At 39.1% G+C, this 27,840-nt stretch overlaps 1 protein-coding gene and 1 non-coding gene across 5 annotated transcripts; both read left to right on the top strand.

Annotated features, from left to right (window-relative positions):
- The first annotated feature begins 13 nt into the window (after positions 1–13).
- dazap1 (DAZ associated protein 1) lies at positions 14–24,349 on the top strand. Of its 4 annotated transcripts, XM_055658954.1 has the most exons (13): positions 14–312; positions 4,122–4,162; positions 4,928–5,094; positions 5,921–5,995; positions 6,577–6,687; positions 7,823–7,871; positions 13,229–13,311; positions 17,650–17,806; positions 20,447–20,476; positions 20,589–20,738; positions 21,896–22,069; positions 23,304–23,396; positions 23,656–24,349. In XM_055658954.1, exons 1-13 carry the CDS (start codon positions 284–286, stop codon positions 23,835–23,837), a joined length of 1,341 nt encoding a protein of 446 aa, XP_055514929.1. In that variant the 5' UTR covers positions 14–283; the 3' UTR covers positions 23,838–24,349. The 4 variants fall into 4 exon arrangements, with proteins under 4 accessions (XP_055514929.1, XP_055514932.1, XP_055514931.1 ...); XM_055658957.1 differs by lacking the exon at positions 21,896–22,069 and having other exon boundaries at positions 15–312; XM_055658956.1 differs by lacking the exon at positions 23,304–23,396 and having other exon boundaries at positions 16–312.
- Positions 20,175–20,307, top strand: LOC129711379 (small nucleolar RNA SNORA13). The gene has a single exon (XR_008725835.1). It is a non-coding gene; the product is annotated as a small nucleolar RNA SNORA13 (small nucleolar RNA).
- Positions 24,350–27,840: the final 3,491 nt, after the last annotated feature.

Raw genomic sequence — 27,840 nt, 5'->3', positions numbered from 1 at the left:
GTTTGTTGCGCAGTCGGGCGGCGGTTGGAGGAGGAGCAGGAGCGCACGCGCAGAGCAGAGCCGAGCCGAGTCGAGCCAGCAGCCCGGGCCGAGTGGATCAGCGCCGCCATTATTGCCGAGCTGTCCCAGTCCCCCGACCCGTCCCGTCCACCGAGTGACCTCCAGCGTCCGGAGGCAGGCCAGGACAGGAAACACGGGTGACCCACGCCAAGACCCGCTATCCGCCGTCACCCCCACGCCGCCGCCAGCCCTGGGTACTTCGCCGCCCGCCGCCGCCAACGCCATGAACAACCAAGGCGGCGACGAGATCGGGTGAGAGGCGAGGGGACGGGTGATGGCTGAGGGGGGCGGCCGATGACTGGCGGACGGGCGGGCGGAGAGTGAGCGGGGCCACTGGACTGGACTAGGCCGCGCAGCCTGCCCTCGCGTTTGGAGACGGACGGTCGCTCTCCACGTTCGCCAGGCGGCCGTTGGGCTTCGGCCTCCCGGGCTGGGGCTGGGGGGGGTTAATGGACGGGGATGACGGTTGGCGCCGGGAGGGAGGTGATGTGAGAGGAAGGACGGTGGTGGGGTGGTTAATGGCAGTAATATAAGGTTGGGGGAGGATTGATGGCCGTGAGGCGAGGAGGGAAGGGGGGGGGGGGGGGGTGGTTGGTGGCCTGTGGGTAATGGCGGCGACAGGAAGCCAGGGGGACGATCAGTGGCCGTGAGGGGAGGAGGTGGGGGTTAATGGCGGCAACAGGTGGCCTTGGTTGGGTTGGGGGGGGAGGGGGTAATGGCGGCGACGAGAGGTGAAGAACACGTGATTCGAAAAGCTTTACCCCTCTAATGAATTACCGATCATCCCAATAATTACATTTCCCCTGGAGAGAAAAGACTTTGCTTTCCATCACAGTGAGGAGGAGATTCACTGTGATGGATGTTTGTGTAAATTGAATTGTTTGTATGTCTTGTAAGAATTGTCTCTGGTTGTATGGCTGTGGAAACTTAAGTTTCGTTTGAGCCTCACTGAGGTTCAAATGACATGTAATAAATATTCAAAATATAACTGCTCCACAGACAAAATAATACCACTTTCAAAATATCGCGCTCCTCCCCAAAGACAACCTCTCCAGCGGAACTGGTCGCCCCCCCCCACCCATTAAAAAAAATATTGGTCATCTACCCACCACCCCCTCAAATAACTGCCTGCCCCCCCCAAAGAAACTGCTTCTCTCCCCTCTACCCCCTCAAAATAATAGCGTCTTTCCCATTCCCCCCCAAATAACTGGTCCATCTTCTCCCCTCAAAATAAATGGTCTGCACCCCTCCTCATAGGCTCGTCCCTTACCATCAAAGTAGCGTTTCCCCCCCACTGCAAAATATCTGGCCTGATGCTCCTTCAAATCTGGTTATCCCCCTCAAAATAACTGGTTGGGTCCCCCCCCCCCCCTCATCTGGAATGATCACACCCCCTCAGAATAATCCCCGCCCTAGGAATAACCCCGCAACCTTCTTTAGTGTGCTCCCTCTACCTCCCGGGAACTACTGCAGCCCCCCACAAAATAAGCCATTCCCCAGACACTAGAAGCTAATCTTCGCTCAACCCCCCCCCCCCCCCCCCCCCAGAGATAGGGGACCGTCCCCAGCTCTTTCCAGAAGAGAACCATTTCCCAGTGCTCTACCACTAAGTAGCTGTCTCTCAAAAGTAACCATCTCCCAGAAGAAACTGCACCCCTGACCCCAACACCAAAAATAACCTATCCACTAAAGGAACTTCCTGCATAGAAACATAGAAAATATGTGCAGGAGTAGGCCATTCAGCCCTTCGAGCCTGCACTGCCATTCAATATGATCATGGCTGATCATCCAACTCAGTATCCTGTTCCTGCCTTCTCTCCATACCCCCTGATCCCTTTAGCCACAAGGGCCACATCTAACTCCCTCTTAAATATAGCCAATGAACTGGCCTCAACTACCTTCTGCGGCAGAGAATTCCAGAGATTCACCACTCTCTGTGTGAAATTATTTTTCCCCATCTCGGTCCTAAAAGATTTCCCCCTTATCTTTAAACTATGACCCCTTGTTCTGGACTTCCCCAACATCGGGAACAATCTTTCTGCATCTAGCCTGTCCAACCCCTTAAGAATTTTGTACGTTTCTATAAGATCCCCCCTCAATCTTCTAAATTCTAGCGAGTACAAACCGAGTCTATCCAGTCTTTCTTCATATGAAAGTTCTGACATCCCAGGAATCAGGATGGTGAACCTTCTCTACTCCCTCTATGGCAAGAATGTCTTTCCTCAGATTAGGAGACCAAAACTGTACGCAATACTCCAGGTGTTGTCTCACCAAGACCCTGTACAACTGCAGTAGAACTTCCCTGCTCCTATACTCAAATCCTTTTGCTATGAAATCCATCCCTAATAAAATAAGTGTTCACATGACACCACATCCCACAAAGGAACCGTTCCACTGACCGCTTCCCAGAATGGAACTGTTCCCTTGAGTCCCCAAAGATGGTTTATACAACTTTAGATTTTCATGCAAGTCAGTTTGAACGTCACACATTTTTTTGTCCTTTAATAGCAAAGATGGTATACAAACCACAGGACGCACAATAAAATGGCGAACAGAATTTTCAGTCATGTTCGTAAGGTTTTTTTTAATTGACTTTCTGCAGATCTTGTTTTCCTTCCATCCTGGGCTTTTGGGTGCCTATGTTTTTGCCATGTGGCTCATTTAACTGATCACTTGCCCTTTGGATGGGGATAGTTTTAGTATCCATTGTGGTTATCATTGACAATCTAGATTGGGCATTTGTTCAGAAATCAAATGGCAGCTGACTTAAGTGCTTGTTTTATTCGGATGTCTTTTACAAATGGGTGATTTGGCACGGGCTTATTTCCATGTCTCTTTTCTGAAATGCATATGCGAGACCTGAAATTGCATACATTTGGTCCCTTTAAATTTAGTAGCTTAAAGGTATTTATTTTCAGGTTATTCTAGGGATACAAGGAACTACAGATGCTGGTTTACAAAAAAAAAGGTGCAAAGTATTGGACTAACTCAGTGGGTCAGGCAGTACCTCTGGAGAACTTGGATAGGTGATGTTTTGGGTAGGACCATTCTTCAGACTGATTGTGTGAGGGGGGGGGGGGCAGGACAAAGCCTGGCAGGTGAGGGTTTTTTAATAGGCAGATGGTGGAAAAGGGTGAGAGATGTGAAGACAAGGATTGAAGAGTTGTAAATTGTGAAGCTAGAGGAAGGAATGGGTGCAAGTCCAGATGGGCCACAGGGGAGGGGGAGGGGGGAGAATTATTGGGGAAAGAATGGAGGCGGAGGTTAATAGCGATTGGAGAAGAGTTAATGGATTGGAGAATTCAATGGCAGTGTTTTGGGTGCTGTTTCTCAAGTTTACATGTGGTCTCACTGGCAATGGAGGAGGCCCAAAGTCTGAAATGTCAGTATAGGATTGGGCAGAGGAATTGAAATGGTTAGCAACTAAAAGATCCCTTAGATCTTGGCGGATTAGCCAGGATTATTTGAAGGTTAACTTTTCTGTTTCTATCTACTACGGTGTATGGATGGTTTTTAAATGGGTCATTTGTTGTAGCTTCAGAGCAACTGGATTCTCTGTGCTCATTCAGTCATTTAGATTTGATTGTCCTTGTCGGGTGGTTGTATATTGGATAATTTAAGAACATAACTGATTAAAAAAATGCTCATGGTTTCCACATAGAACACCTACAATTTTGATTGCATTTTATTTTGTACGTGGTCCTTTGGGGGTGACATTGCTTAAAATAAATCTAATTGAAAATCTATTCCGTGCATTCATGTGGACATCGCTATACTGCAGTTTGAGCACAGGCCACATAGAATTTTGTGGTCAGTAGATTGCTCAGGTTACAATTCCAAAGAAAGAAGAATTTCCTGGAGAATGTCAATTGTTGATCTCATTGTAGACTCAAAATGCTAGAGTTAACTCGGGCAATATCTCATCTTGGCATCAACTGTAACCTTTGTCATTCCAACGCTGTTGCTTTTCTGTTCCAGATGCCATTGGTTATAACCTCAGTTGGCATTCAGTGGGATATCTTTCCTGGAAATTGCTAATGCTGCATTTGTCTTTATTTCAGGAAGCTCTTTGTGGGTGGTCTTGACTGGAACACCACACAGGGTAAGTTTTGTGTGCGTTTACCTGTTGTGTTATTGATTAATGCACATTGATTTGAAACTGATTTTTTTCTAAGACGGAAGCCTCCTTCCAGAGTCATGATGCGTATGGCTATTTCTGCCTTCCAAAAGAGAGATCAAATATCCCAGAATTTGATGTCCTGTCAGAATGTTATTGTGTAAGTGAAGTAGTTAGAAAGGGACAGTTTTCATAATTTGTGATAATTTGTATTTGATTAGAGTTGAAGTGCAAGAGTTAAAAGTTAAACCGTACCTGGTGGAGAAGAAAAATGGTCGTGAGGCAGTGTCTTGTTGATTAGTTTGGAGTCTCGTGAAGTGTTATTTCTTTTAGTGAAGGTTCCACATTAAATGTAAGTGAAAATATTGCTGTTTGCCAACACTAAATACTGCAGTTGAGGTTTTTTCAATTTACTGTTTTTTTTTGCAAACCCCCTTATTCCACATCTCTCCCCCCCCCCCCGCCCCTCCAATGGATCTTGGAATCTTGTATCTTATTTTCCTCAATGTTTGGACAGCCAATTGACAGAAATGGCCATTTTTCGTCAAAATTTACTTTTTGCTTGTTTATTCTGAACGTGCATGTGCTCCTGTGGTTGAAGTTAACACATTTTGGAGATGTTAAATCAACAACTTGAACACAACTAATCACATTTATTAATCTATGTGCCAGTTTACATAGACAAGACTTCCTTGCCTGTTATGTTTAAAATATTGAAGAAAATATATTTCTGACTTTTATTTTAAACAGAAACCCTCCGTGATTATTTTTCCCAGTATGGAGAGGTAGTCGATTGTGTAATAATGAAGGATAAAATGACAAATCAATCTAGAGGTTTTGGTTTCGTAAAGTTCAAGGATCCAAATTGCGTGGGTACAGTACTTGCCAGTCGACCTCATAATCTCGATGGAAGAACGGTAAGTTGACTTAAAAGTCAATTTTGTTTTGGTTGATTGCAATTTCCACGATTAAGCATTGAAATAATTGTGATAATCAGAATGGTTCCCAATACTCAATTGCCCATCTGATGCAACCTATTTTTCCACTCATGTCTATCTTGTTATTGTCTTGAAACAAATGTTTGTATTGGGGAAACAAGGGATATGGGAATAGTGCAGAAAAGTGGAACTGAGGTAAAAAAAAAAACAGCTATGAACTTAGCTGATGCTAGATGTGTTGGGCCCTTGCTTGCATTTTTCTTAATTTCTGAATATAGCCCCAAAAATATATTTTGATTTGAGGACCGGCCATGGACTAGTGTCTATTGTGCTTTGAGATGACTATGAGCATTGATCTATTGTGACTGGCAAATTAGGTTACATGAGCTCATTTCAACTTAATCATTTTAATAAAAGTTTTAATAAATAGTGTTTTTGGTAATGTTACAAAGTTCCAAATATGTATTTGAAAGAGGTTTACCAGACAGTTCCAATTTAATAATTAAAAGCTCTGGGCCAACGTTACTTAGTTATGAGTATTTATAAAATAGAGCTTTTAAGTTTGGCTCGTATAGTGATGCAAATATCCTTATATACGAACACGAAGTGTATGTTTGCATGTGGGGAAATACTTTACATGCTTGTTCACAAATCCTGTCTAATATCCAGAATTTTCCTTATAATAATTTCACAAAACTGCTCAGTCAGCCCACACTCTTACCCAATTCCTATTGTTTACTTGAAATGAGCAATGTATCTATCTATTTTGGCTGACGCTGAGACTTAAAATGTTTGCTTTTTACAGATTGATCCAAAGCCATGTACACCTCGTTCCATGCAGCAAGAGAAGCCAAAACCAAAAGAGGGTGGAGGATGGGGAGTAAGTATTAAACATGGAATATTTTCTATGTCAAGCTTATTGTGTTGTAAACTTCCTGCTTGTACTGTTGTTAAAATAATTCTGACCTATATTATTTGTTAGAGTTCACAGATATTAAGTTTCTGGTCTGGGAGGATTGTTGCTGTTATAGAAGAAATTAATTCTGTGGCAATCCTAATCACTTATTATTAGAATGCTGGAATGAAAGTAAAATACATTGAATTATTACACTCTGAAGCGTGTTTAGAACCATTTTTTACCGTTGCAACATATCGCTCATGCCACAGAGTGGAGACGTGGAGACAAGGTGTAGCACAATGTAATATAGTTTGGAGGTGATGGAAGATGATCTAATTAGTCTTTTTAACATATTAATACATTTCACGTTTTTGCCTCATTGACAGAAATATCTCCAATTATACAAATTGATGAGTAAATATCGAAATAAAAGGTGGCCTTGTTCATGAATTGATATGTTTAGTTCACAATTGAGCATTCGCTGGGTGTTTCCATTTATATTTGCTGCTTTTGGAATATGGTTATATTGTGATCTAGTAATTAAAAAATAATAATTTTTGCAGAAAAGTTCACAAAACCAGAGCAGCAATAAATCAAAGAAGGTATTTGTTGGTGGAATTCCTCACAATTGCAGTGAGACAGAGCTCAGGGATTACTTCAAAAGATTTGGAGTGGTGAGTAGTTGTCATGTTAGTACCTATTCCTATTGCACCATACTAATTCTTTCTTTGTTGTCACTGACCCAACCTTTCTCTTTCGATGCATGTTCTGCAGAGATGTGCATACATATTGTGGTGTAAGGCTATTGCCTTTTCAATATTTACAAATGCTTTGTTTTTGGCAAATGGATTCTAATGACTTATTCAACCGTATTCGTATCAGCTAAAATGTAGTTAGGGTTAACAATAGGCATGGCCATTTGTGGTGCCTAGTGTTTTCATTGATAATTTGAATCATATCTATATTTACATATTGTGAATGTTTATTATTATGGAAGTATTCTACAGAAGCAGAAAATGTGAATTTGCCCCGAGAACTTGTACTATTGTGAAACATTATTCCAAATCTATTCTTGATTCTTTATTTTTGCAAAATATCTTGATTTTTAGTATTTGGATTTTCAGGATAATTTACCTATGCTATAGTATGATGTAGTATAGTATGCTGATAATGAATATTTCATTTCTCCATTGGACCCACCTAATAGTCACAATATCCCTTCTGCTTTTGAAATAATTTTCTGTATCTAGTGAGCTTAATTGTGATGAAGCAGATACTTTCAAGTGGCATTTAAGAAGCTTTCCGATTGACCCATGGATATGCAGGAAATGGAGGGAGACGTGCAGGCAAATAAGATAGCAAGATAAAGTTATCATGTTTGGCATGGGTGTTGTGTTCCTGTGCTATACTGATGATCCGGATACCTGGTGTATCCATGTTCAACTAAAAGGAGCTCATCCTCATCATTTTATGAAAACTTTGTGTGTGATAACCATGAGCTATTGAAATAAAGTGTCTCGGTGATTTAAAACAAAAATAAACTGCTAGTGGAACTCGTCTGAAGAAGGGTTTCGACCCGCGACGTTACCTATTTCCTTCGCTCCATAGATGCTGCTGCACCCGCTGAGTTTCTCCAGCATTTTTGTGTACCTGCTAGTGGAACTCATTGAGTCAGGCAGCATCAATGGAGAATGTTGACGTTTTGGGTCAACATCTTGCATTGGTACTCGGGAGATGCCCAGTATGAAGAGATGTTGGGAAAGAACCCTCTTGCTCCTTTTGATATTCTGTTTTTTTCTTTTCTTTTAGGTCTCCGAAGTAGTAATGATCTATGATGCCGAGAAGCAGAGGCCCCGAGGTAAAGGCTGATCCACTTTGCTGCTGACCTAATCCCTTTTTTTAATATTCAGATGACAAACTGACTTATGAACCATACAGTACTTTTCACTTTGGGTTCTCAAAAAATGTATGTGGCTCCAAATATTTTCCAATTCTTTTGTTAATGAAAAGCCATTGAGACCTACGGTTAATTCAAAACTACCAGGCAGGCCTTCAATGTAGTTTATGATAACAAGGTAGGTTGCACTCTGTAAGTCGCTTTACTGGGAAAATCATGCATTTTATACAGCACTCTTTGATTTAGAAGCTTTGATTTTTGTTGATTAATGAATGCAGTTCCCTGGTGTGCCATTTCTCTTTTTCTGTTTATTGCTATGCAATAATCAAATTAAACACGATCTACATGTTGTTGATTTTAATGTGCCTCTGAAAGACAGCTGAACCTTGTTGGACTTCTATCAGAAGCACTGTACATTTGTAGAACATGCTCTTACTAATAGCAAAGTTTAAATTTATTTACCCCTATAGCATAAACTAATCTATTTTGGACAAGTGATCAGCACAAATGTAAAAACTCTAAACTGTTAGTTTGAATTACATACACAATATGTAAAATAGAGTCATGTTAAAAGGCTTCACGAATACAACAAATGAGTTGTCACTGTCACTTGAGTCAAAACATCAAGTCTTTGTGGCCCACTCAAACTTCTGGCAATACTTAAGTGCAGAATCAAATAAGCATTTGGGGACTTACAAACAGAACCTGCCTGTCTCCATAAAGGATGTAAAAAAAAAGGGGAGTTTACCCCACTCTCCTGAACAATACTTGCCCTTTAATCCACTAGAATGAATTCATTTGGAAGTTAATTGTTATTATTGTTTACAAATTAGCAACCATGTTTGCCTATATTATGGACATAAAAATAGCTTTATTTGCTGTTTAGTGAAAGGTGCTATATAAATGCAAGTCCTTTCTTACAATGTATATAACATTTTACTCTAAGACCCTTGCTTGACCTTTCGAGTTTATTATTTGCATTCAGGACCAATCTAACGGAGAGCTGTTTGATGTTCATAGAAGTAATCACTGCATGATGTCGCAGATAATGAATGAAGCATGTTTGATCAGAGCAATTTCATTATTGCGCAAAGGGTGGGTAATGATCTGGATTTGGGTATTTTTAGAATAACTTGATCATTAAACCCAGTTTATCATTTGGTACAATGCAATTTCATTGTGTGTGTGCTGCTAGTTTGCAGCCATGCTGTTAAATGGAATCCTTTGAAAAGGCAGTTCATTTGTGAGATAAATAAACAAATGTGTGATCTAGTCCTAATCTGCAATTTGCACGCCTGCCTCGCTTGTAATGTCTGTAATCCAGATACTTCTGTTTGGCTAGTGTTAAAGCAAAACCTGCAGCATTGACAAAACAAGTCATTTTCACATATTTGCGATCCTTGCTGAGCAAGATCTCTGGTCTTAAAGGCAGTGCTGGTCCTTTAAATGCTATGACCACTATTGTATTAAAAGTAGCTGTTGTGAATTTCCCAATATATAAACATTGAATTTCCCAATATATACTATTGTATCTATGATGATGCTAAAAATGAGTGAAGGGAGAAATTACACTTGACTGAAAATCTTAATGATAATCATGAAGAGAACCGGAGTAAATGTTTGCATATTCTCTCTAACCGCGCGGTTTTCACCAGGTGCTTCTGCTTCCACATCTCAAAGGAGTGCGGGGTTGATTGGTCACTGCAATTTAAAAAAAAAGCCCCTTGCATGTATGCAGTGAATGCGAAAGTGAGATAACAGGGAGCTATTGTGACCAGATGGTCGACATGGACTGGGCCGAAGGTCTTTTTCCATGCTGTGTCAATCAAATGTATGTTCAACCAATTCTTGCAAGCTGGTAAAGGGCCTTTTAATATAGGCTGAGGAGTTGATTTAACAATTTCATTAGTTAGATGTGTACTTCAGAGGATGTAATTAATAATGAGAGAATATATTCTACATACAGCTCCTCCCTGAGTCAGGGCAGGGTTCTGTCCGAGAATAGTTCTTAACCCAAATAGTTTGCAAGTCGGAAATTAGATCCTGCTAAGTGGGTTGTCCTATAGGAATAAATAGCCTGGCGAAGCATTTTGCCATTCTTAATAATAAGCATGATGTTAACAAATTTGGCATGAGCCTATCTGGGGCTAATATCGCAGATGAGATTTTATTTGCTATCGATTGCTTTAAAAAAAAAAAGGCAGTGCCTGAACGATGCTGTTCTTGATACGCTTCACAAAATGGACATCAATGTGGTAAATAGAATATCATTTTTCTGTTTTTGTGGAAAAAATTCCAGATAGAATCAAGATTTGTTTCTTGTAGCCCTGCAGCTCCTGGCAAATTCACTTTGCTGGTCTCTCATACGCTCGATTATATACAGGCTAATGGGCATCTGTTAACTGGGGCAAGGAAGTTAACGGGGGTTGGGTCTTTTTTGTATGCAATATTATACCATGTTGCAATTTAATACCATAGTCACTCAAATACTAAGTATTGATGGACATTAAATACAGCTGTGCGGTAAGTGTTTTGTGTAAACAGGTGCAGTATCAGTTGTTTTGACTCAACCAATGTGATACTTCTAGATGAAGTTGTTAAATAGGCCCAAGCCCAGAAGTTAACCAAATGTGGATTAATCAAATTAGTAAATTCTTTGAAATGTTATGTATGAGTGAAATTGTTTTCATGGTTAGCCATTGAATCGTTAATTGCCAATCGTCCATTTGACATTTATGAGAACCTTTCATGAAGAATCTGTATGTGAAAATGACCCCAAGGGAATCACGGCTTTGCTAACCTAACCAGAGTTTTAGAGCATCGTGTTCCATTTTCTTTGGAATCGTTTGCTGACCTAACAAATTTGCATAATTTTCTACCGGTTTTTTGCTTCTGGATTTAAACTATTTTTCCCCAAAATCTGATTTGCGTCCTCCAAATTTAATTTTATCCAGTTATATTCATTGACAGATCATGGGTTAAAGCTGTCAACTATTAATTTTTGTTTTGAAAGATTTTTTTGCTGACATTTTGAACATGTTATACAGTTTGTCAATCAGCGATATTCTTATTTTTATCTAATAGTTTGTCATCTGAATTCATTAATATATTCCGGATGTTTTCAGATTATTTATGCCTATTATAACGATAACTATGCAAGATAATTAGTCTCGACCTGCCATTGTTAAATCGATTTAAGTATCATAACTTAGTGTTAGTGTTTTATTTAGTTAAATCTAAGCGCTGTAATGTTAAGAAACATGTATATGCTGTTTTAATGTAATTAACTTATCTCTTTAGATTTTCCTCTCTAGGTTTGTGATAAGTTGTATCACACAGGTACAGGCCAGTTCTACCCACTCAGGAGGGATGGGATCTGTCTGTCTGGAAACTGCAAGACGTTTGTCATTTGCTCTTGTTGCTGACAGCAGAATTTCCTGCTGTAAAATCATTTGGCCTGTATCTTTGTGTATCAAATGTTTTAAAATAAACTTCTCTGGGCTGACCAACGATGTTGGATAAGCTTTGAGGGTATTTCGTATAGTGTATATATACATATTTATATTTTAGTTTGGTTTATAAAGCTATAGCACTATGTTGCTGCTGTCAGCACTAGCTGCAAAGCAATATGCCTACCAAGAGGAAAAACACAGGGTTTCAGATAAGATTGGCTGACCTGAATTGTATTGGTATTTTACCAGTGGTTTTCTAGAGGTTAATTAAAATTTGAACGCAATTTTTTTTTGTAGTTTAACTATTTAAGTTCTTAACAGATGTTCAAATATTTATCACTGACTTTCCCGTCCCATTTTATTTCACTGTTGTAGCAATGCCCGACCATGCCTTTATAGTATCATGATAGTTAAATATTTGTAGTTGTAGGTTGAATTAAAACAACTTCAACACTGTATCTTAGCGATATGCTCAAAACAAGGTGCTTCCCTCCGACTCCTGCTTCCCTGTGCTGCCATTTTGCATGCAGCCGCCTTTGTGTAGCTGCAGAATAGTCTATATAATTATAATTTGAATGCCAAATAAAATTGTGAGTTTGGGTTTTGGTGGGCATTAGGTATTTAGGTAATTATGTAGTTAATATAGATTCTGCATGCTTTTTTTGTCAAGATCCAACGATTTGTAGTCTTTCCGAGGTGTGCTGTTCACATACTATGTTCTGCTATTTAGTAGCTTTATAGCAAAATGATGTTATGTTAGAGGTTCCAAACTATGTTGTCTGACTTATGACATGACATTGATTACAGAAATTCTTGATTAGTACAGGTGTCGGGTTATGGGGAGAAGGCAGGAGAATGGGGTTAGGAGGGAGAGATAGATCAGCCATGATTGAATGGTGGAGTAGACTTGATGGGTCGAATGGCCTAATTATACTCCTATTCCATATGACCATATGTGAGTATCCATTAGAGTTGTTGTAAAGTGTCAGATTCCCAAATTAGTTGACTTGCAACATAGAAAGTTCTATTAATTTTCTGATTTGAGGGCCAACAAAAAACACTTTGATTTAATGGCTTATTTTTTCCCCTATTTTGAGGCTACACACTATTCTTTAATACATGCGTAGAAAGCACAAGGAAGCGACAGGGAGAGAAGCTCTTTTTAAATTTTCCTTACTGTGACAAATGTTTGCATTCCCCATTTCCACGCATGAATTATCCTGAAATTAAGTCTATTTAATTTATATATCTCTTAATTACGTTTAAAGGATAGTCTGAGTATAAATTTCTCCTTCAGCAATATGCTGCCAAATGACTTGTAGTATTAATTAACCCCCCCCCCCCCCCCCCCCCCCCCCCCCCCCCCACACACACGCACTTCCCAGTGTTCAATATTATTAATGTCACCCTCTACGTGTAATTTTCATTTAAATATTCTGGTTTGCAACGAGGACAACGTTACACATGCCATGTCAGTTTCCTTCAGACTTGCTCAGTCTGTGCATATTTTCTTAAAAATAAATAAATAGCCCTGCGCTTGTGTGTTAATGGAACCAGCCAAAGATCATAACTTGGTATTAGGCGATTCTTCCCGACAACTTCCTAGATTTGAAACAAAATTTCACTGAAAATTGCTGCTAAATGCGTAAACATTTGTGATCCAAAAGTAGCTGTCATTGGGGTTAACTATTGTATTTCATTGAATCCTGGCTGGCTGTAACATGCTGTCAGTGATTCAGCAGAGGGGGCTTCCAATTATCTGAAACCCTGGGATATCCTTTAAATTACCCCGCCCTAATACTGTGCATCATCCTGTTTTGTGTCACTACACCCTGCTACCTTGATTCACTCTTCGTCGTTGGATAGGTTTTGGATTTATTACTTTCGAGGACGAGCAATCAGTGGACCAGGCTGTCAACATGCATTATCACGACATCATGGGCAAAAAAGTGTGTAGTTGTAGTTTTATTTTACCCTTAGAATGAACTGAGGCTTAGGTGACTGGAGATTTCACTGGGGTTATTGTGTGTGGTCTCTCCATTGAAGAGAAACATGTTAAGGGGCAATTTAATGATTAGTGGGACCTAGATTTTAGTGCTATTTCCTGCAGAAGAAGCAGTGAATAAGGTGTATTTCATGCTTTTCCCTTTAAATGAATATATATACAACATCATTTTTCAAAACAATAGTTAGTTAAATCGATTATGGCCATTTTTATGAATGATGAGCCTGCATGCACTTAAGCAGAATTTATCAGCTGCTTGCACGTTAGTTATAATTATCTTTATTGTAGTTAGCTATTCATAAGACCGGTGAAATCTGTATTAATCATTTAAGTCTCCGTTTAATAAACCACTCCTTCAGATATGTTTTTAACGCCATAATTTGTATCTAAGTTTTAAGTTGCAAGAAAACCATCAATGTTTCAGTGATCTCTACATGCTGAAGGACTGGTGGTCAATTTTATTTTGTTTTGTCTGAGGTCACTTGCTGTATACTTTAGTCAATAATAACTTGCTTTAATGTAAAAAGAAAACAGTTAAGTGGCCTCATTTGCTTGATCTTCATACTGTGTTGTAATGCAACATAAATGTGCTTAATGTATAAGAAAGAAGCAAACTAAGCTGTTGAATCTGGACTGGGGGTGGTGCTTGCATTTAAGTAGGACATTAGGTGCCAATCCAGTTCTTGATTTACATGGCCTGTGTAATGTAGGACATGGAAAACTAATTTAATAAATATTGAATTAAATGCTGCTTGCAAAAATTTATATTAAAAGAGAGTGAGCCATGTATATATCAGTACTTTGGGCAAAGGAAGATTATTTCAAAATTTGATATAATTTGTGATTCAATATCGAGCATTAAAAATTTCTAGTGCAGATTGTAATGCCAAACGTGTTGCCGCTTCATTTAGCTGTTAAAGTTTCTTGAAAGTGCGGGTGGTCATTAAGGTTCAGTTTCACTGTCATTTAACAGAATTATAATGACCCAGTTTGAAGATTTCTTCTACTTTGTAATCCTTGGATATTTCCAGGCATGTTTAAATTTAGCTAGTTTGTTTTTAAATCCCAACTTGATAAATCACACTGCAAGATTTATCTGGGCATGCATGTATCTAGATTTTGTAAAGATGTGCATCAATGTCGCAGTTTGAATTTTAAGCCCAACAATCGCGCAAAGAACAAAATTACTCTATTAAAATATTAATTTGGAATTTCTGAGAAAAAATATCTGCAAATTCTTACTACAATTTGTATGATAGATAATTATTTTGATGGAAGATTTCAAAATGAGGTTGAACCTAAGCCATAATAAAAGCATGTTGGTTATTAACAACTTGCAGAGCATAATGGCTATGCTAAATTTAGTTCCAGGTGGGTTCAAACATTTCCTAAATGTGCTACTGGTTTGTCATCTTGGGGGCCATAGAAAGTTGGTATGGAAAATAGACAGTGCCTTTTTGATATCAAAGTAATCGGTTTTAACTTTGAGCTTGAAGCACTAGAGAAAGCTTTGTTTTTGCAGCTGACCTGAATATTGACCAAAATGGGGAGGTCATCCATGCCTGTTACCAATATGCTCCAGGTCTCAATTCAATTTCCATAACAAATTGGTGTCCCTTTTGTTTTGTTGATATAAACAATGATTTGTACATTGAAATATGACCAGACGTTAGCATTGTAGGACTGTGTAGTTCGAGGTTAAACATGTAGGTTTTGATTGGAGAGTTACTTATCTTTGCCTACCAACTAGCTAAGAAGTTAAATTATAGTTAAAGCTCTTGACCAGAGCACGGTAGAAGAGTTATGATTGCATCTGTGTCATGCATGTATTCTAAACTTTGGAACAATGTTCAGTGCTTCTTTTCCTTCTACCTCTTACTATCCTATTCTGAGAATCTTCAATAGGATAGGTTTTCAATATCATTAATAAATTAGCTATTGTAATTACTGATTTTTTTTTTAGCCTAGAAATATCAAACAAAATCGGCTACCATGCTTACAAATCTGAATATTTTCAACTCTTCAGTCTGAAATAGGCTCCTGACCCATAACTTAGTTCCTCCAGCACTTTTTTTTGCATTCAGAAATCACAATGGTTTGGCATCTATCTCACTGCATGATAGACAATAGGTGCAGGAGTAGGCCATTCGACCCTACGAACCAGCACTGCCATTCAATGTGATCATGGCTGATCATCCATAATCAGTACCCCATACCTGCCTTCTCCCCATATCACCTGACTCCACTATTTATAGAGCCCTATCTAGCTCTCTCTTGAAAGCATCCAGAGAACCTGCCTCCACTGCCCTCTGAGGCAGAGAATTCCACAGACTCACCACTCTCTGTGAGAAAAAGTGTTTCCTCGTCTCCGTTCTAAATGGATTACTCCTTATTCTTAAACTGGCCCCTGGTTCTGGACTCCCCCAACATCGGGAACATGTTTCCTGCCTCTAGCGTCTCCAAACCCTTAACAATATTATATGTTTCAATGAGATCTCCTCTCATCCTTCTAAACTCCAGAGTGTACAAGCCCAGCCACTCCATTCTCTCAGCATATGATAGTCCCGCCATCCCGGGAATTAACCTTGTAAACCTACCTCACTCCCTCAATAGCAAGAATGTCCTTCCTCAAATTAGGGGACCAAAACTGCACACAATACTCCAGGTGTGGTCTCACTAGGGCTCTGTACAACTGCAGAAGGACCTCTGCTCCTATATTCGATTCCTCTTGTTATTAAGGTCAACATGCCATTCGCTTTCTTCACTGCCTGCTGTACCTGCATGCTTACACACCCTCCCCCAAGATTCTTGCATCTGCACTCCTCTGACACTTGGACAAGTTCACTAGTGAATTCATTACAATAGTGTGCAGCATCTTTAAAAAATAATTACGTTTTGTTGGGAAATAAATATCTAATAGTCCAGAAAATATGCAAATTCAACACCACTAAAGGCACTTACATTGTAGAGGTCATTTATTGTATAACGTAGCTTAGTGTTATATCTTTAATAAATATGTCAGTTTTTGATAAATGAACTGATTAAACTTTTTGGAAGTTAAATCCTACTGAGACATCCCTTGACATGTTATGTAAAGATATTCTGATATCAACTTCAAGCAAAGCTGATTGAAACATTTTAAATTTGGAAATACTTCAATATATTTTTATAACATAAGATGAGAGTTCAACAACAGGAATTAGTCATTTAAACATTTTGTATATTTTGTGAAGTTCAGATTATTAATTAACATTAAACTTTCAAATAGATGTCTGGAATTAGTTTTTAGGACCTAGAAGTATTGTCTGAAATCATTAATAATGGTATCTCAAGAATCTATCTGACGTCAGCTAAATAACTCAACTGATCAGAGTAATAACTAAACATTGATTATGTTGTCAATTTTTAAGTAAAGATACTTAAATTCTGATATAAACTTAAGCAGCCAAAAGGATGGTCAATAATTTGATTGTATGGTATTGCTTTGAGAATTATAACAATGATAAAAAGCTTAAACTAACAAAATATTAAATATTTGTACTTTGACATTTGCATATGAAGTTGGTTTGTATATTCTGAAAAGGGATACCCTGAACTTGCGTAACAGCAAGTGCTTTTAGTTTAGCCATGATGGTGTGTAATTTATTTAAACACAGTATGAAGATTTGCTTCTAATTTACTCAAACTGTCCATTTTTATCTGCATGTATTTCCTTTTTCTGTTAAAGATGTAATTTAAGACTCGATTAGCTCATCCATTCCCTTCTGACATTATGTTTCAAGTAATTAATTGAGATTCTTTATGCATAGCCTGGGGAAGGTAAGTCATTATCTTCCATTAGATGTTTAAATAACATTTTTTTAAGTAAGGCCACATCAATCTAAAACTATGTTTCTCAGGTAATTTGGATCTATAAAAATGGTGATGGTTGGGTTATTTTCTATTAGACCAGACTTGATTATTAATTCAAAGAAACTAATTGCAAAATTTAGCTCATTTTAATTTGAAATAAAATTAACATTCAGTAATGGAAATTTGTGTAAAATGGTGATATGTACTTGAGAAACATAATGCCTATCTATCTTTCTATATATATATAGATATATATATTTATATTGGCCTATTTAAGCTATTTAAACGTAGTTGTAAGTTTTTAAAATGTAGTTGTAAGTTATATGTAAGTGTAAATGTTAAGTATAATAGACATGGGTGTGTCAAGGGTGAGGGTTGTGGAAGAGTAATTGGGTAGCTTTTTTATCCATCCCTCTATTATCCTAATTAGGTTGAGGTGAAACGCGCAGAGCCTCGTGACAGTAAAACTCCAGGGTCTGGCCAGTCAGGAGCACCACAATGGACCAGGAGTTTGCCAAATGCCGCTAATGGTTGGGGCGGTCAGCCCTCGCAAGGCTGGCAGCAGCAGAGTTATGGTAGCCCACAAGGTAAAATAATTAAATGTTTAAATTAGGAAACAAGCTGTGGATAATGGAGTAATTAATTTGTATATCAACATGCTACAATACTGTTGCTCACTGGCTTTAATCTTAATTACTCCATGTTAATTATTGTGGATAAAATTTAAACTTCAAATTTTGGGAGATTTTTTAATAAAACGTGTATAATTAAAATGCCTCATTGTTTTTGTATAGCAAGATGCAATATATACATATGATTTAACCTCCGAATATGTGTGTTAAAATTTATTTAAGAAGGAACTGCAGATGCTGGAAAATCGAAGGTACACAAAAATGCTGGAGAAACTCAGCGGCGCAGCAGCATCTATGGAGCGAAGGATCGCTCCATAGATGTTGCTGCACCCACTGAGTTTCTCCAGCATTTTTGTGTACCTTTGTGTTAAAATGTACATTGTATTCCCAGCTCATTGGGGAACATTTACTATTTGAATGGTTTAGATAGTTGACCAGCTTCAAATTTGACCCCATTTTCTTTCCTTAAGAGACTGCATTTATTTCAGAAATTTTCTGTGATAGTCCTTGTTTACTTCCTGACCTATTAGTGCATCAAATTGACTGAACTTGTATTCAACGTCACCCAGCATCTGTGCTTTTGCCTGGATCAGAAGTATTAAGCATATTCAAATTTGAAAATGCAACAAATAGGTCTGATCATATCTGTATAGAAAAACAAAATTGTATTTAGCATGGTCTATACTGGAGTTGAAACTGCTGCATTGTCTGTGAGGCTGTTTTGATTCAAACTTAATTCATTGGTATGAAGAGTGCCAAATATCCGGACCCTGTACAACTGCAAGTAGTCTGGTGAACCTTCTCTGTACTCCCTCTATGGCAAGAATGTCCTTCCTCAGATTAGGAGACCAAAACTGTATGCAATACTCCAGTTGTGGTCTCGCCAAGACCCTGTACAACTGCAGTAGAACCTCCCTGCTCATATACTCATCCTTTTGCTATGAATGCTAATATACCATTTGCTTTCTTCACTGCCTGCTGCACCTTCATGCCTACTTTCAATGACTGGTGTACCATGACACCCAGGTCTCGTTGCATCTCCCCTTTTCCTAATCGGCCACCATTCAGATAATAGTCTACTTTCCTGTTTTTGCCACCAAAGTGGATAACCTCACATTTATCCACATTATACTGCATCTGCCATGCATTTGCCCACTCACCCAGCCTATCCAAGTCACCTTGCAGCCTCCTAGCATCCTCACAGCTAACACTGCCACCCCAGCTTCGTGTCATCCGCAAACTTGGAGATGTTGCATTCAATTCCTTCGTCCAAATCATTAATATATATTGTAAATAGCTGGGGTCCCAGCACTGAGCCTTGCGGTACCCCACTAGTCACTGCCTGCCATTCTGAAAAGGACCCGTTTACTCCTACTCTTTGCTTCCTGTCTGCCAGCCAGTTCTCTATCCACATCAATACTGAACCCCCAATACCGTGCTTTAAGTTTGTATACTAATCTCTTATGTGGGACCTTGTCAAAAGCCTTCTGAAAGTCCAGATATAACACATCCACTGGTTCTCCCTTATCCACTCTACTAGTTACATCCTCGAAAAATTCTATAAGATTCGTCAAACATGATTTACCTTTCATAAATCCATGCTGACTTTGTCCAATGATTTCACCACTTTCCAAATGTGCTGCTATCCCATCTTTAATAACTGACTCTAGCAGTTTCCCCACTACTGATGTTAGACTAGCTGGTCTGTAATTCACCTTTTTCTCTCCCTCCCTTTTTAAAAATTTGGGTTACACTAGCTACCCTCCAATCCTCAGGAACTACTCCAGAATCTAAAGAGTTTTGAAAAATGATCACTAATGCATCCACTATTTCTGGGGCTACTTCTTCTTGGCTGTCAGTAGCAGCGGGAAGGGGGTATGAACTTGATGGGGATCCTTGATAGATGCTGCTACCTTGCTTCAATGCCTTGTCGATGCTTTGGATGCTGGACAGGGCTGTACCTGTGATGAACATGGTCCTCTGTTTTCTGCAACCTCTATGTCCCTGTGCATTTGAATTACTGTACCAGGCCATGATGCAACCAGTCAGGATATGTTCTACAATGCATCAGTGGAGCTTTGCTAAGAGTATTCAGTGACGTACTAAATCTCTTTAGTTCAACGAAAGTAGAGGTGCTAGTGCGTCGCCTTTGTGGTTACATCTCAGCTCGGCCCAGGACACGTCCTGTTAATGCCCATCTCTTGTAATATTTTGTCCTCCTGTATTTTCCATTGAAAAGGGATACACTGGTTCTTCCTGTATTAGATGCGAAAGTACAGAATTCTGATATGACATGCAGCTAGACAAGCGAAAGGAAGTATTTTGCCTTTTTGTGTTGCCCACTTAATTCTTTTATGGGTGAGTGCGGTGTCAAAAAAGGCATATAATAACTTGAGCTGTTCTCAGCATCCTGTAGCTGTTGTGTTGCAGGATATTGTGATTCAGCTGATACAATGTATTTTCAAAGTACCAAATGAGATGTACAGTGGCACACTTTCTCTGGTTGTTTTAGACGTTTACTCTAAATAAACAAGTCCTTCAGAGGAATAACTTGTTAGTGGAGATGGGCTTGCTTTAATTGTTTTTGTTTTTCAGGTATGTGGATGGCACCTGGTCAGCCAATGGGTAGGTTTTCTTTAACCTTTAAAGTAGATATGAACAATATTTTCTGCACAATATTTTACAGAGAGGAACGAGGCAACATAATTAAATCTTTGGTTGTTTTGGGGTTTTGCAGGTGGGTACGGGCCGCCACCACCACCAGGAGGACGAGGTGCCCCTCCGCAACCCCCCCATTTTAATCCATATGTAGTGCCACAGCCACCTCCAGGAGGATTTGCACCACCTCAGGGATTTGGACAGGGTTTTGGCGCACCTCCACAATATGGTATGTTTTTAAGTGGCCCTTTTTGACAAAACAAAAGAACTACATGTCATTGAATTGCTTATAAATGTGTTTCAAGTTGCAGAATATTATGTTAGATAAATGGAAGACAAAATGTACTGTTCCTCATTGTTAAATCGGGTATCATTAAGCCTGGTCAACAAGAATTTGCTAATTATCTGTGAAATGTTTTCTATAGTTTTGACAAGAGGTTCATATAGTAAAGCATATATAATTTTTCAATATATGCTGGCTTACAGCAGTTATAATGTAGTTGTATATATCGATTCAGAATGTTTTCAATATGAATTATACTGGTTATTGTGTTATGGTTTTATGAGGGGGTGGATAAGTAGTGTAATCTAATTGCCTGCTCAAAATAACTGTTGAAGACATTACCATTTTTTTCATCTGGTGTAGAAATTATGACGAGGTGGGTATTATTTTAAATATTTCATATTTGGATGAAAGTTAATGTTTTGTATCATGGCTTTTTGTGTTCAACAGTGCAGCCTGTAGAAGCCTTGCTTTTATGTTTTCAGATTGTACAATTCTTTCGTTTTTAATCTCCTTTGTGAAAAATTAAATATCTTCTATCAAAATGTCTTGCAGGGATTCTGCATTGCTGCTCTTGCTGACTTTAAGTGGGGCTATTGAAGGCCAAGCTGGTCTGCACTGGTTCTTGCAGCATTCTGTGCTGGTAGCCCCTGTTTACTGTTAACCGCTGCTGCGCTATTTTATTGTTGAACCATATGAATCTTGTAGCCTTTTTTATATTGATCGAAGAAAGAACATCCATCTTGATTCCATGTGGCTCTAAATATGCCCTTTTGTTTTAAGCAGACAGAGCAGAATGGAGAGCGCAGTGGTGAATTTGTTTATGACTGACTACATTCCGGTTAGTCAATTTACAAGCAGTCAAGAGTAAAACAACTGGGTCCAGTGTAGCACAGAGCGCGCCATGTATTATACAAATACACCTCAGTATGGCAGGTTCTCCCAAAAGTCTAGGGCATACCTGGCATAATTTTTATTCATGATCGTTAAATCTATTGTCCTTTGGTGACAAATATTTAAACGATTTTATACCCCAACTATCCCTACATTAAAAAATAAGTCAATCACCTGTCTGACCTGAGCTCATTCTTGTTGCTATTCAGGCTATGGAGGATTTGGCGCACCTCCAACTGACCAGTTTGGCCCACCTGGAATACCAGCACCCCCTGCCACACCAGGAGCAGGACAGATGGGCTATCCACCAGCAACACAAACACCTCAGGATATGAGCAAGCCACCTGCTGGACAGCCCGAATTCTCTGGGTACAACCAGTATGGTAGGTAACAAGGAGTGTAGGATATGGAGGTGATGTAGGATTAGAAAAGAACACAACTCCCATCAGTGAATATGACTCCTGCAGTCAAGGGCCCTTGTACCTGCTTGTATTCCAAGCAGGATTATACGAACACCAGAAGACTGAGGTAAACGATGGTGGGTTGAATTAGATCATCCTTTTCTAGCATTTTATATTGGTTCATGGATGTAAGATCTACTATTAGGGCCAGAGCAGCAGATATAGCCTTCAATATGCAAGTAACTAGCAAATACACGCTTACTCAGTAAGTAGTCATTCACTTTTTTACATCCAAATAGTATTGTGGTTTTTCATGTGACGTTTCTCCTGATTTCTACTTCTCTCTTTTCCCCCACCCTCATCCCTATCACTTTCATCCACTATAAATTGGAATGTCAGTGATTCCTAACCCAGCTGTTGATCTCTACTGTTCTCAATCTGGATATTAATCTGGGTCCATCTGCTTCCTTTTGTTAGCTGGCTAATTGCATCTTCCTGCTTTCATTTTCAGATGCAGTCTGATTTAAGCGGGGAGACGGCTTTGGCCAGAATATATCATAAGGTAGAAAGTTAGTTGAAAAGATTTCCAAAGTTGGATCAATTGGAACCAGGCCTTTTTCAAAGGAAAATTGAAGCTTCAGAGTTTTTAATCAATGACAGGCTCATCTCAATTTGTAATAACAATTGGCTGCTTCATTGCATTCATTAATTTCCAGTGGTGATATTCTTTAACTAAATCTTGCTAAATTCCTTAAAAATTGAATTTATTACGATCTGGCAAAGCATTTATATATTTATGGTTGCTTATTTGGAAGTAGCTGAACCAATGCATGTAATTCACTATAGTACTCTGCTCATTTAATCACTGTCATGGGGTGCATGTTTTTAATCTCCTTAAACCCAAATACACTGCAACTCGGTACCTTTTCTACAGGCTGTACTACATTCACTAAAGATGCTTTGACTATGAGGTTAATGTCCCTATTGATAATTTAGATGCAGTTTGTATTAATTATATATACCGATAGTTTGTTGCCACAATTTACTTATTACAAATTGACCGATTTGACAAATTTGCTTTAAAATGTATTTCTATTTCACTGGCATTTCTTTGCATCCATATGCCACTGGTGACACCTGATGCATCGATGCCATGGATTGAAGCAGGTTCAGGCTTACTGGGGTAGTCATCCTGGTTTCCTCATCTCCCTAATAGGCATGGGTAACTATCCTCAGGATCCTTCAGGCTACGGACCCACGCGTCCTTCTCAGACTTACGGTCAGGCTGAGCAGGGATATAGTGCAGCAGGTAGGTGTTGCATAGACTTTGACTGCCTTGCTTCAACAAAGATGAGTAGCTTATGTAGGATGTAGTCCTTGCGCACTTTTTTAAAATAAAGTAGGAGAATAGTGCTAAAGCAGTTGAGCATTTGTTGTGCTGGTACAAGGATGATCTAATTGTGAAATATTAAGTTTGACTTTCTTTAAATTTCTCGTGAGTTACTGGCATTTTTTTGCATTTCTTGCCTCTAAGCAGTCATAACTCTTGTGTTTCATTTATTTACTAGGATATGGGCAAGACATGAGTGGTTTTGGCCAGGCCCCAAGTTTCTCGGATCCAAATCAGCCAGCTCCCTCATATGGAGGACCCTCCGCACCAGCACCCCCAGGGGCTCCACCATCCGCACCAGGTGGATTTGCCCGCGGCCAGAACCACAATGCTCAGGGGTTCCATCCATACAGGCGTTAAAACCATGGCTGGGAAAAAATGAAGGCATATATTCTGGTGTGAATTTGGCCAGGAATTCCTTAATTTGTGACTCTTTTGTGACAATCACTTGATTAAATAACAAAAACAACAAAAAAAAATTTAAAGGGAGTTTTGAAGGATACGCTGTGAGCTTTGGACTGCATTTTTTTTTTTTGAATTTATTCTCCTCTCTTCCCAACAGCACAAATGACCTGCGTTCTGAGTGATGCAGAGTTTAGGAGAACTATTCTGCTGTACCATATAACACTTGTTTTTTCATTTGTTTTGTTTTTTTTTGAGCCTTTGTTTTACCCTAGTACACTTTTATGTTTAAATAAAAAGGAAACATTTGAATTCAGAGTTGAAATTTTTAGGATAAATTTTGTACTATTTACATCTGACTTATTTTTTAATTTAAGATGTAGATTTTCCCTTAAGAATGGCTGTAGAATAAAATGCAAATTAAAGACAGACGACCCCTGGTTTAAATAAAGAGAGCACATTTCGTTTAAGTGGTTTGGTGTCAGACTAATTTGTTTTGTTTAAAATGATACATTTTCAGGTATTAGTAGGTTCATTTTACATGATTACATGCTGCACAAACACCCCAGCCTGCTGCTCAGTAGTGATCTTGCCTTCAAGAAACTTATTTTTCTTAGGATGTTGCTGAATTATTTTAGGCAGATGGTGGATGTATCTACGTTAATGCTGCATTTACGTCAGGCTGTCTGGTTTTGATCATTGCACTGTTTATCTTGTATTTGGTCCATGGTCACCTAGATCGCTGTGCCTCGCACTGCTTAGTTGGAGCAGAAACGTTTTTCTGTGTTAATTATTCTTAATTTCTCTACTCATTCAAAGAAAAGTACCATATCAACCATTTAGTCTTCCAGTGTTTTCTTGCAGTTATAGACTACTTTTCATATTCTCAGTTAATGCTTATGTCAACTATTAATGTGTATCTTGTTGTACAGTCAAGGATGTACAGTTTCTACAAACAGCAGTTTCTACAAACAGCAGTATCTACAGTTTCTACAAACAGCAATAATGGACCAGATTATGTTTTTGATGTCCTAGGCAGTGGTAAATTGATAGAAGGTAAATACTGAGAAACAAGGATCTGTCGATGCTGAGTTTACAAAATTAGATAAATACTGTTGGAGTAACTCAGCAGATCTGGCATCTCTGGAGAACATGGGACAGCAGCCTATGCATGTTCTGAGATGCCGAGTTACTCTAGCACTTTGTCTTTTTACATGATGAATGCTATTTTTCTAGTTTTTAATAACCAAGTCAAATTCCTTGTATGTGAATACTTGGCCAATAAACTAACTTACTTAGTCTGAGCACATCATAATGCAGCACTTTTTGGGGGGTTTTCTGTTCAATATTATCACAGTCTGAATTGTCCACATTAGGGCCTGAAACTGGAAGGAATCTGGAGGCCCGCTGGTTTAGTTGTCTGGTTGAGTGGCGGTCTCCAAGGCTCTTGAAACTGCAGATGCTGGTTAGTACACAATGTACTGGAGTAACTCGGCGGGTCAGGCAGCATGTGTAGGACGGAACTGGTGAATCTGGTTAACACTGAAGATAGATACAAAATGCTGGAATAACACATCTCTGGATAGAAAAAATGACTGCCATTTCGGGCTGAGACCCTTTAGACTGCGTGAGGGGAGAGAGAGACACAGATAAGGAAATGGAAGGTGTGAAAACAAGACATCAGAGATGGTGCGGATCAAAAAAAAATGTAGAATAGATCATTGTTAGCTAGAAGGTGACAACGAAGCATACAGATATAACATTTAATCGGGGACCGTCAGACTGATCGGAGAACAGGAAGAGAGGGAAAGCAAGGGTTACTTGAAGTTAGAGAAATCAATATTCATAAAGCTGGGTTATAACAAGCGAAATATGAGGTGCTGTTCCTCTAATTTGCGCTGGGCCTCACTTTAACAATGGAGGAGGCCCAGGACAGAAAGGTCAGTATGGGAGGGGGAGTTCAAGTGTTTAGCAACTGGGAGATCATGTAGGTTTAGGCGAGAGAACAAAGAAGGGAAGAGATTTAACTTTTTTCGCCTTCCATCACAGAGGAATGTGGAGGAGTCACTGTGGTGGGCGTTCATGTTAAAATTTATTTTGTGTGTGTTGCTTTTTAATGGTATGACTATGGCAAATCAAATTCCTCTTATGTTGCAAGACATACTTGGCTAATAAAGTATGATTATGAAATGTTATTCCCTTATGTATCTATACACTAAAAATTGTAATCGTGTATTGGCTCTCTGCTGACTGGTTAGCATGCAACAAAAGTTTTTCACTGTACCTCGGTACACAAGACAATAAACTGAACTGAAGTCTGCAGAAGAGTCTGGCACCTGACAGTCAAGATTATGCTATGGCTCCAACACCAATGAGTCTGGAACCATTACTCCGCTCCCAAGATTACATAATGACTTTTTAGGAGAAGATACTACAGAGCTTGAAAGCTGAGGTGACCAGTTTAAGAACAGCTTCTTTCCCCACTGCTATCAGACTCCTGAATTAATCACTTCTTTCAAGTCCTTTCCTTGGAGCTGTTGCCACGTACTCTTTTGCTATTACATATTTACCAATTACCCTTTGAAAGTTACTGAATGTGCTTCCACCATACATTCTGGCAGTGCATTCTGTATCTTGTTTTTTTTTTTTAAAGCATGTTGCTATGTGTACTTTTGCCAATTAAAGTCTGGATTCTACTGACAGTAAGTTCTCCTTAATAGAGACACTAGAAACTGCAGATGCTGGAGGGGATGGATAGGGTCGGGACCCTTGAGACTCTCACATTTTCCTTACTGTCAGTTTTTTTTTGTAAATATCAAATTTTCCTTCAGCTGTTTCTACAGTAAGAAATAAGGGTACAATATCAAATAGTTCTTTGAGGAATCTCCATGTGTTGTAATATAGAAAAACAATAGATATATTAGACGTAGATTTTCAGAAGGTATTTGATACGGTTATGACAAAATAAAAACAATGTTGATCGAAGACTGGCTAGCTAATAAGAATGGTTGCAGTGAGGCTATCATATGGTTCTGTCATATGGCTCTGGGCCTGGACTCACTGGAGCTTAGGATGAGGGGGGACCTCATTGAAACCTGAATAATGAAAGGCCCAGATACAGTGGATGTGAAGAGGACATTTACAGTAGTGAGAGAGTCTAGGACCAGAAGGCACAGCATGAGAATGAAAGGACATACCTTTAGATTGAATATGAGGAGGAGGCTTTTTTTAGGTAGAGGGTGGTGAATCTGGAATTCATTGCCACAGATGGCTATGATTCAGATTCAACTTTCATTGTCATTGTCAGTGTACAGTATAGAGACAACGAAATGCAGTTAGCATCTCTCTGGAAGAGGAACATAGAATATGATTTCAATAAATAAATCTATTTATACAGTCTATGGAGGCTGTCCTTGGGTGTTTTTAAAGTGGAGAATGATTCGTAGGTCCCCCTCGGTCATGACTGACCTTGGGTGATGCATCCTAGGTGTTGGCTGCTTGCTCCAAAACTCGGCTAGAGCAGCGTCGCTTGTGGCGGGGCGTTTTTTTATGTTAAGTTCTAAAGTGTTTTTATGTTATTTATGTGCTGCATGGTAACTCAAATTTCACTGCACCAATTGGTGTATGTGACAACAAATGTCCTTTGTCCCCTGACAAGTCTGAAGGGTCTCAACCCAAAACGAAACCCATTCCTTCTCTCCAGATGCTGCCTGACCCGCTGAGTTACTCCAGCATTGTGCGTGCGTGTGTACACACACGCACAACTCTTTTTTCTTGTTTATTATATTCACAATGTACTATGTTTACGTATTCTGTTGTGCTGCAGCAAGTAAGAATGTTCTATCTGGGACATATGACAATCAAACCCTCTTGACTCTTGAAACATACAGCAATAAAAAATAATGGGCACACGAGCAAATACAGATGCACAACCAAACATGTAGCAATAAAATTAATGGGG

This window comes from Leucoraja erinacea, chromosome 29 (genome assembly GCF_028641065.1).
Source record: "Leucoraja erinacea ecotype New England chromosome 29, Leri_hhj_1, whole genome shotgun sequence".
NCBI classification, from domain to species: domain Eukaryota; kingdom Metazoa; phylum Chordata; class Chondrichthyes; order Rajiformes; family Rajidae; genus Leucoraja; species Leucoraja erinaceus.
Note: the sequence above shows the minus strand (reverse complement) of the source record. Positions and strands in the feature narration are given on the sequence as shown.